The sequence below is a fragment of the Chelonia mydas genome, chromosome 1 (genome assembly GCF_015237465.2).
Source record: "Chelonia mydas isolate rCheMyd1 chromosome 1, rCheMyd1.pri.v2, whole genome shotgun sequence".
In the NCBI taxonomy this organism is placed as follows: Eukaryota; Metazoa; Chordata; order Testudines; family Cheloniidae; genus Chelonia; species Chelonia mydas.
Window position 1 is genome coordinate 6824030 of NC_057849.1, and position 10962 is coordinate 6834991.

Below are 10962 nucleotides of genomic sequence, written 5' to 3' on the forward strand. Positions count from 1 at the left end.
ACAGAAGAAGGAGTAATGGTCTCAAGTTGGAGTGGGGGAGGTTTAGGTTGGATATTAGGAAAAACATTTTCACTAGGAGGGTTGTGAAACACTGGAATGCGTTCCCTAGGGAGGTGGTGGAATCTCCTTCCTTAGAAGTTTTTAACGTCAGGCTTGACAAAGCCCTGGCTGGGATGATTTAGTTGGGGATTGGTGCTGCTTTGAACAGGGGGTTGGACTAGATGACCTCCTGAGGTCCCTTTCAACCCTGATAGTCTATGATTCTATGATTTGGACAGTGTGACAGGCCAGGTGAACTGGGAAACAACCTCCACACCCCTTCTCTTGATTCACTGTATTGACCAGAATTCTGAGGTTGGAACAGCCACCGATAGGGCTCTTCATGGGCCAACATCTCATCAGTTCCCTGGCTCTCCACGAGCACAGTCACCTTGTATATGCTGCTGCCTCCTTGGTCTCCTTCCCCCAGTGCCCTGTCCTCTCTGACCAGCGAGTGGGTACAGCCCCACTTCCACTGCTGCATGTCTTACACCGCATCTGAACTTCTCTCTAAAGAGTGGAAATCAGTAGCTCTTTTAGGCCTGGTCTACACTGGGGGGGGTGGAATTTATGTAAGATACGCAACTTTAGCTTCGAGAATAGCATAGCTGAAGTTGACGTATCTTAGATCATCTTAAATCACTTACTTCGCGGCCTCGCGGCCTTGGATCGACGGCCGCCGCTCCCCTGTTGACTCCGCTTCCGCCTCTGGCCCTGGTGGAGTTCTGGAGTTGACAGCAGAGCAATCAGAGATCGTGTAGATGTGGCACTAGACTCACACGTAAGGGTCCAGGATTGAATAGGTGGCCACGGCATGTTTTTCTTATCTCCTGTGTCACCGGATGATAAATTGACTATTCATTTGACAAACACCCTAATTATCCTTGCACGAAGGTGTTTGCTTTTCATGCTGTACACTACTGGATTAATCAGGGGAGGGCCCAGCAAGTAGCTGTAGCCCAGGAGAATTTGAAGCAAGGGAGAAGAGCCCCTCCAGAATCTGTGTATGACGGTCAGGCTGAACTCTGGCATGTAGAAGACCAGGACGGCGCAGAGGTGGGAGACGCAGGTGTTTAAGGCCCTGAGGCACTCCATGTGGGAAGTGATGCTCAGCACTGTTTTGAGGATCATCACATAAGAGAGGAAGATGAGCAGCGAGTCCAACCACAGCGTTATGAGTGTAACAAACAAGCCATAGATGTTATTGACTGTGATGTCCGCACATGCCAACTTCATGATGTCCTGGTGCAGGCAGTAAGAATGGGAGAGGATGTTGGCTCGACAGTATTGGAACTGTTTCAGGAGTAAGGGGAATGGTAATTCTATGGCCACACCTCTTAGCACAACCACCAACCCCATCTTGCCTATTCTCGGCAGGGTTAAGATGGAAGCATATCTCAGTGGGTTACAGATTGCAACGAAGCGATCAAAGGCCATCATCAAAAGCATGGTGGATTCAATTGCTGCAAGAAAGTGGATAAAGAACATCTGGGTAAAACAAGCATTGAGGCTGATATCCCTAGAGTTAAACAAGTATATACCCAGTGTCGTCGGTATGGTGGTTATCGATAAAGCAAGGTCTGTGACGGCCAACATGGAAAGGAAAATGTACATGGGCTCATGGAGGCTTGGATCTGTTTTTATAGCAAACAGAATGAGTGAATTTCCTACTATTGAAGTAACATACACAAAGCAGAAGGGGATAGAGATCCAGAGATGGACGTCTTCCTTCCCAGGTATCCCGGTGAGAAAGAAAATGTCAAGGTTGAATTTGGTTTCATTGACAGCTGACATCATGGACTGAGAAGGTCCGATGAGTTTTAAACTTTTCTTCCTGGAAGGAAAAAGAACAGGAGACTAGATGATATTTATTGAGACATCATTCTGCTCTGAGTGGAATTCTAGAGACTCCCTGGAGTTCAAGGAAGATCAGCAAAAACATAGTTTTGGATTTTCAGCACCAATAGTAACCCATAGAAACACCCTGCCCCTCTTTGCATTCTTCTAAGCAACTGGCCCCATTTATATCTTGTGGCTCAGCGTTCCACAGCCTATTTGAGCACTGTGTGCTTTTGCAATTGTGACCTTCCCACAGACACCCTTTTTGGCCCTGCACTTCTGAGTGTGGCCCATTGTATCATAACATGTGTGTAAACACATGGCAAGTGCATGGTGAAAACGGTCATAGTATTTATCTACCCTGTACTGAAGCTATTTACGTGTTTCATTTCCTCATTATATATATTTTATTTACTTTATCCTATCTGGAGAGTCCAAATTATGCCACTACCTCTTTGGAGCACATGAGATCATTTTTCGCGCCATTTTCTGAATTCAATAACATTGACTGTGTAACCCTTCTGCCAGGCCAAGTTGATAGCAGCAAGGGCCGGGTTCAGTACACAGGGGTTCCCTCTCATGAAAGCAAATACAAAACTGGCTCGAGCCTCCACCCAGTGACCTGGGAAATCTTACACACCCCCCGGGCGCCTCAAAGAGGCAATACTTCCCCTCTCGCAAGCACAGAGTCTCGGTGTAGTAGAGAATCTTTAATAACATGAGGTAAACGACATCAGCATTAAATTGGGGAAACACCACAACTAGTGTTCATTAACCCAATCATGAGCAAAGACCCACCCCAGAAAATTGGGCCACATCCTTTCCCTCGGGTTGTTGAGTCCCAGAACCCAAATGTCTCTTGAGTCCAGCAATCCACAAATCACCCAAAGTCCAAAAAGTCAAGCCCCAGAGTTCAAAAGTTCATCTGCATAGTGTTACTCCCCAGTCTGGCTAAAATGTGCCTGTGTGTGGGGAAAAGGAGTAAGGGGCACCTTACGTGTCCTGAAGCTGACTGCCCCACAGGGCTCTGCTCTGCTACGCTGTCTCACGAACGGCTCTGCTCAGCTCGCCATCTCACGGACGGCTCCACTCCACCACGACCGGCTCCACTCCGCACAGCTCACCATCTCACAAACACACCGCTGTCTCACAAATGGCTCCGCTCCACCACGACCAGCTCCGCTCTGCACAGCTCACCTCGCCGTCTCACGAACACTCTGCCAGCCTAGCCACAAACAGCACCACTGCACTCTAGATCTTCCGGCTCCCCACTACTTGACACAGTGCTCAGTGATTTCAGCTCATAGTAGTGGGAGCCTTAGTGCTGGTGCACCATAAGGCTAAAACGAATGCAGCACAGTACCTGTAACAAAACTCTCAATAGACCCAAAATTAGCTCTGACATTCCACAGTGGAGAGAAACAGAGGTGCAATTGGTGCTTCAGGCCCTCACAAAGGAGTGCATACCACCAGGTACTAATACCTGTCTCAAGTGTCTCTCAATTCACACAGTTTTGGAACCCATGACCCTTGCCTAGTGAGTGCTACTTAGTTGATGGTGAGTCCCTCCATCATAGCAAAAGGCCAGGTACAGTTCCAAGCACAGTTCCCATAATCAGGGTAATAACAATTTATTCTTCCTGCCCCAATAACAGAGACACTGGGGATCCCACAGCAGCCGAAGTGACCATTTGGGCAGGTATGGCCTCAGTCTAGGCGGGGTGTGCGTGCCTATGCAAATGAGATCGGCCCCTGAAGTTTTTTTTTTTCCCACAACTTGCCACACCTCACCACCAGATGTCAGGGTGGAGCTCATCCTGACACTGCTTACAACTGTAACGGCATCACTCCAGATTTACATGTGTCAATTCAATTAGAAGAGGACTCCATTAACGTTCCCTTGCCAAATGCTCCCAGTGATACACTCTGACCTCCCAACATCCCTCCAAGAGAAGCTGAAGTGATTTTCCTAGCCTATGTTGACTGAATGCAGAGAGTTCAATTGTCCTATAGACTTCCCTTCATCCTCACAGGATCTGCATCCTGTATTTGGTGAATGAGAAGCTTGACAGAAAAGACAGAGAGTTATTTCAGCTGGGCGGGGTGGGGTTGGTGTTACAAAAGGGTGAATAGTGCAAACACTAAATTCGCACTAATATCCAGCTGAGTGTGCAAGTTACTTCAGCCATGCTCGTGTAACAGGTGATGTGTGTAAATCACATTGAAACCACTATTACACTCCCCTTTCATGCACCTCAGATCTACTCTTTGCTGAAACACGGACCAGCGGTTCTGTTCTCCAGGACCTTTTGGAAAGTCTTTCACAGGTATTACAAAGTGGTTGAGCTCACGGATTCACAATCGAGCCAGAGAATAAAATGGTTGAAAATGCATTTGCTGATTAAATATCCAGGACAAAATAAACCTGGCGTGATTGGGGAACTAGTAACTCTTATTCCCTGGGGTCTCTTCTTGCTCAGCCCAGAGCATTATCGGGCCCAGAGCATACGGCATTTACAGAAAGAGGAGCCCTTGAGAAATCCTGACACAGGGCATCAGGGTTTTAACACTCTGAGCTCGCTTGGAATGTCAGATTTCTGTGTAGCTGAAATTATTCACTGTGCAGCATGGGTTGATGTAGGGGAGGAGTTCCCAAATGACGTGGCGCTGCCTTCCCTCCAGCCCCATCACTGAGTCCTCTGCTGCTTCAGACAATATCTGCCAATGGAAACACCTTGCAGCCTTTCCCCTTCACTTCACATTTGAAAGATAGCCAAACCTGCCAACTTACCCAATTCCTGCTGGAAGGGGAGCTGCTGACACCAGAGGTCTTCACCCTGCAGCACAAGGAGTCACCGGAGAGGTTGCGTGGGCAGCAGGCTGCAGGCAGTATCTGTTCAGACAGGGAGGGAACTGTCTTTATGAAGCAGGTTTGCACATTCCCTTGGGCCTATTTGGCCATCAGGGAACCTCAGCTGCTCGGCTTAGTTTGCACCAGGTTTAATCCCCGTGACAGCCAATGGCAAACTGCAGGAGGCCAAATCACAGGGGATGCACGGTGATGCTAGTCAACTGGACTGCAGTGCCAGGCCCTGCTGCAGGCTCTACTCCTGGGATCCGGGTTTGTCGTCCCTGTTCGTATGGTTCCGATTAGTCACATGACTACCTCGGTGGCGGCCACATGGTAACAATGTCACAGCTGTGATCTTCCTGAAATAAAATTAATAAATAAGTAAATTAATAATGAAAATATTATTAATATAGGACCAGATTTCTCCCCAGTAGCCCCTGTCCTGTATTACAAACCCAGGGTGCAGGCCAGGGAAGGGAGATTCCACAAGGCTCCCTACATGGAATAATTCCCTCGGATCGTTCCAGGAAGGGGGTCCCTTCATCAGTTCAACCATCATTTATGCTCTGAGGATGAGGCAGATGAAAAGCCTTCCATTCCTCTGGAGGATCCAGGCAGCTGCAGCTGGGTAGCATCATGGCAGCTGAGCTTTCAGAGAACAATGTTCCATTTTCTATGAAAAGTCACCCGGTCAGGGTTCCTTCCCCACTCTGAACTCTAGGGTACAGATGTGGGGACCCGCATGAAAGACCCCCTAAGATTAAAAACTTCCCCAAGGTAAAAACTTTGCCTGTCCTTGAACCCTATGCTGCCACCACCAAGCGTTTTAAACAAAGAACAGGGGAAGAGACCACTTGGAGACATCTTCCCCCAAAATATCCCCCCAAGCCCAACAGCCCCTTTCCTGGGGAGGCTTAAGAATAATATCCTAACCAATTGGTTACAAAACCATCAAAGACCCAAACCCCTGGATCTTGGAAGAATGGAAAAATCAGTCAGGTTCTGAAAAGAAGGGTTTTATTAAAAAAAGAAAGGTAAAAATCATCTCTGTAAACTCAGGATGGAAAATACTTTACAGGGTATTCAGATACAAAACAAAGAGGATCCCCCTCTGGGCTAAACCATAAAGTTACAGAAAACAGGAATAAACCTACCTCTTAAGACAGGGAAAATTCACATAAAACAAAAGATAAACTCATCCGTGTTGCCTGGCTTACCTACACTGGTTGCAATATTGGAGACTCGGATTAGGATAGGCAGGAGAAGATGGATTTCTGTCTTACCTCTCTCAGTCCCAAGAGAGGACAACCACGTAAACAAAGAGAACAAACAAAACGCTTCCCCCACCACAAGATTTGAAAGTATCATGTCTCCGTACTGGTCCTTTGGGTCAGGTGCTACTCATGATGAATACAGGAAAGAAAAGCTTAAATAATAGGCTAAACAACCCACTTAGCCACGGGGAAAGGCCCCAACCAGAGAATAATGAGCCTAGCCAATCCTCCCCAGTTTGCTGATGAATGCCCTTTACCAGCTGCCTTAGGTGTTGTAAATTAACTTCTATGGATGGCCCTGAATTTGTTATATTAAAGCAACACATGCCTGCAAACTCTTTGAATAGGTGACCATGGCATAGAAGCAAATAATTTACAGCTAGCCTGTTCTGTAGCATACCCTGACGTACTTCCCCTAACTTATGTGAGAGTTGGGCCACGACGGTTGAATGCCCTTTGCCACCGTCCAGGCAAGGTGCTCTATTGCGTGATAATTATGCACCACAAGCCCAGAAATACCAACTAAGAAAAAGGCCAGAGCTGCTGCCTCAGTCTCTGAGAATAAGGTTACCTCTGACTTACAGGTGGAATCAATCAATAGCATCCCTTTTATGACGGGCAGATAACTGCGGAGGGTATGGAAAAATCAATGGGGCCACGAGACCAAGAAAGCAGGGACCCCCAGAACTATTGGCCGGGACAGAGGAATACGCATGTCTGCCACATATAAGAAACCACCCTGCTGGCAATTTCATGTGCCCATAGACAAAGGAGATTTCCACACTGTTATTACATTTAAGTTCTTCATTGGTGAGATTTTCCCCAATGTGAGTAGCATTTACAAACCTCATACAAGAGGGGGCAAGGGTTGTATTGGCTAGGCAATAAGAAAACATGGAGGCATCTAACTTATACTGGGCAGGTCCAAGGGTATATAAATCAGTATAAGTAAATGTTTTATTTATGGTTTTTAACAGGGAATAATGCTGGACCAGGGTTGGGGCTGCACATACACCAATAAAACAAGTCTCCATGATTGCATCCACTGAAAATGTATGTGGCAAACAAAACGACGTTGCATTCACTGCACTCTGGGCCAGTGCCAGCCAGGTATTTATGGGTACAGTGCCTGAAACAGCAGTACCGGTTAGGCACACGGCCAAGAGGGGGAATAAAATATACCCTCCCATCTATTTTTCTGCCTTCCCGGTGGGCTGCCATTTGAATAATAATTTTAGTCCAAGATCCTCATTGGAGGGGGCTGAATGCACGGTCCACCTTTCAGCCGGGGGGGGTTGACACCACTTTCAGCTGGGTATAATGAATCCAATTCTTGTGTCCCTCGACCTTTGCTGCCATGTGGGAGACCAGCAGGATGGTATAGGGTCCCTTCCACTTTTCCGGGAGGGGCTCGTCTTTCCAGGTATGTACGAGCAGTGAATCACCAGGCTGCAGGGAGTGGATGGGCGAGTCCAAGGGTAGAGGCTGGGAATCCTTAGTATACCTGTGAAGAGACAAAAGAACAGCAGACAGGGAACACATATACTGAGACTGAAACCCATTCCCCAATTCCCACTCTCCCCCTGACACAACCGGTGTACCATTCATAGGCCATGCCCTTTCAAACATAATTTCAAAGGGACTGTGCCCTAATCTACCCTTTGGGAGAGCACGGATGTGGAGCAGAATTGGGGGCAGGGCATCAGGCCACCGTAGGGAGGCCTCCTGGCATACTTTCGAGAGATGTCGCTTAAGGGTCTGGTTGGTCCGCTCCACTACCCCACAGGCTTGCGGTCTCCAGGGTGTATGGAGTTTCCAGGGAATCTGTAAGGCGTCTGAGATGCTTTGGACGATTTTTGACGTGAAGTGTGTTCCATTGTCAGATTCCATCCACTGGGGAAGTCCAAAGCGAGGAATGATCTCCTTAACAAACTTGAGAGCCACTGTGCTGGCAGTGCAATTGAGACATGGAAAGGCTTCCGGCCATCCGCTGAATCTATCCACTATGACAAGGAGATACTTGAACCCTTGGGACCGGGGAAACTCAGTAAAGTCTATTTGCCAACCCGTCCGGGGCCTGGGGTGGGTTCCAGGGCCGCTGGTGGTACTGGGTGTCCTGGTCGGGGGTTATTCTTTTGACAGACTAGGCATTCCGCCTGTACCTGGGCAGCCAGGGGTTTGAATCTGGAGGTTATGAAGTACTTTCCCATTAGTTGGATAAGTGCCTCCCTGCCAGCGTGAGTGGTTTGATGTAGTTTCTGTAATACTGGCAGAATTAGGCCCTTTGGTAAGAGGACTTTCCCTTCCGGGGAATGAAGCCATCCCTCCTTTTCCTGGAGACCAAGTTTGTCAGCTAGCTGTTTCTCCTCCCCAGAATACTGAGGGGTCGGGAGCTCCCCACTGATGGGATAAGGGCGTGCATATAGGTGTTCTCAGTCTGGGTGACATCAGGGTGGCAGCATGCTTCGCCTCTCTATCTGCCCTGGCATTACCCCCGGTCACATCTTGATCCTCCCTCTGATGGGCCTTACAGTGTCCCACTGCCACTTCCAAGGGGAGTTGCCTCTAGAAGCCGGAGAATTTGGGGCCCGTGTTTTATTGGGGAGCCTTGGGCTGTCAGCATTCCCCCTTTTTTTCCATAGACCAGCATGGGCAGGCAGCACACCAAAAGCACATTTGGAATCAGTGAAAATATTGACCCATTTTCCTTTGGACAGTTTGAGTGCACGGGTCAGGGCCACTAGCAGAGGTCCCAGCGGGCAAACTTTCAGCTTCCACGGTGTCATTGAGGGTCACAAGAGCATAACCCACCCTTCTTTGCCCATCTATCACCATGCTGCTACCATCAGTGTACCACTCATAATCTGCATTTGGGAGGGGCACATCCTTCAAGTCCGGGCAGCTAGAATATTGGGCATCTATGATCTCCAAACAGTCATGTTTCTGTTTCTCAGTTTCTGGTAAGAGGGTGGCAGGGTTAAGGGATGGACAAGGCTGCTGCATGACCTCAGGGTTCTCTAAGAGCTTTGGTTGGTATCTTGCCATACGCGCTTGTGTGAGCCAGAGGCCGCCCTTAACATCCAGTAAAGCGCGTACCATGTGTGGGGTAAAAACCTGTATTGTTCCCCCTAGTGTCAGTTTCTCTGCTTCTGCCAGGGTCAGGGCGGTGGCTGCCACTGCCCGCAGGCACGCTGGCCAGCCCTTGGCTACTTGGTCCAGTTGTTTAGAAAAATATGCCACCGGACGTTTCCATGCTCCCAGCAGCTGTGTGAGAACTCCCAGGGCCATCCTCTTTCGTTCATGTATATACAACTGAAGTGGCTTGGAGAGATCTGGCAGACCTAGAGCCAGGGCTTCCATTAGCTTTTTTCTTAGAATTTTAAATGCCCTGTCAGCCTCTGGGGTCCAATGAAAGGGGTCATGGTCTGCTCCTTTTACACAGTCGTACAGGGGTCTATCCCATAGTTCAAAGTCTGGGATTCCTATCTTGTAGAAGCCTGCCATCCCCAGAAATGCTCTGAGCCTCTTGCGATTACTCGGGATAGGAACTTGGCATATGGCTTCCTTCCTCTCATTTGAAAGCTGGCGTTCCCCCTGCCGTATGTAGAACCCGAGGTACTGTACCTGCGGGAGAGCAATCTGAGCCTTACTTCGTGCTACCCGATATCCTCGGAGTCCCACAAAATTCAGGAGACTCACGGTGGCTTTAAGGCAGGGAGTTAAGCCCACAGTGGCAATTAACAGATCATCTACATATTGACAGGTTTCAGAGTAACAGCCGTGTTAGTCTGTATTTGCAAAAAGAAAAGGAGTACTTGTGGCACCTTAGAGACTAACCAATTTATTTGAGCATAAGCTTTCGTGAGCTACAGCTCACTTCATCAGATGCATGCAGTGGAAAATACAGTAGGGAGATTTTCTATACACAGAGAACATGAAACAACGGGTGTTACCTTACACACTGTAATGAGAGTGATCAGGTAAGGTGAGCTACCACCAGCAGGAGAGAAAACAAAACCAAAAACCCCCTGCAGTGACAATCAAGATGGGCCACCTCCAGCAGCCGACAAGAACGCGTGAGGAACAGCGGCGGGGGGGGGGGAATAAACACGGGGAAACAGCTCCACCCTGCGCAATGACACATCCACTCCCAGTCTCCACTCAAGTCCAATTCAATGGTGTCCAGTTTGCAAGTGAACTCCAACCCAGCAGTCTCTCGTTGGAGTCCGTCCTTGAAGATTTTTTGGTGCATCATCAAAGATCTACAGCCTATCCTGAAGGATGACCCACCACTCTCACAGATCTTGGGAGACAGGCCAGTCCTTGCTTACAGACAGCCCCGCAACCTGAAGCAAATACTCACCAGCAACTGTGTCCACATATCTATTCAGGGGACACCATCATAGGGCCTAATCACATCAGCCACACTATCAGAGGCTCGTTCACCTGCACATCTACCAATGTGATATATGCCATCATGTGCCAGCCATGCCCCTCTGCCATGTACATGGGTCAAACTGGACAGTCGCTATGTAAAAGAACAAATGGACACAAATCAGACGTTAAGAATTATAACATTCAAAAACCTGTTGGAGAACACATCAATCTCTCTGGTCACTCAATTACAAACCTAAAAGTTGCAATTCTTCAACAAAAAATCTTCAAAAACAGACTCCAACAAGAGACCGCCGAACCGGAATTCACCTGCAAACATCTGCATGCATCCGATGAAGTGAGCTGTACCTCACGAAAGCTTATGCTCAAATAAATTGGTTAGTCTCTAAGGTGCCACAAGTACTCCTTTTCTTTTTGCATCTACATATTGCAGAAGCAGGGCTTCCTCATTATCCCACTCCTCCAGATCTCTGGCCAGAGCCTGACCAAAGAGGGTGGGGGAATTTTTAAACCCCTGGGCTAACACCGTCCAGCAAAGTTGCTTTTTAACTCTGTTCCGGTCCT

The 10962-nt window shown here is 48.2% G+C and overlaps 1 protein-coding gene across 1 annotated transcript; it reads right to left on the reverse strand.

Moving 5' to 3' along the window:
* Positions 1 to 897: 897 nt before the first annotated feature.
* On the reverse strand, positions 898 to 1833 carry LOC119565168 (olfactory receptor 51G2-like). The gene has a single exon (XM_037889623.1). It carries the CDS (start codon positions 1831 to 1833, stop codon positions 898 to 900), a length of 936 nt encoding a protein of 311 aa, XP_037745551.1.
* Between the last annotated feature and the right edge of the window lie 9129 nt (positions 1834 to 10962).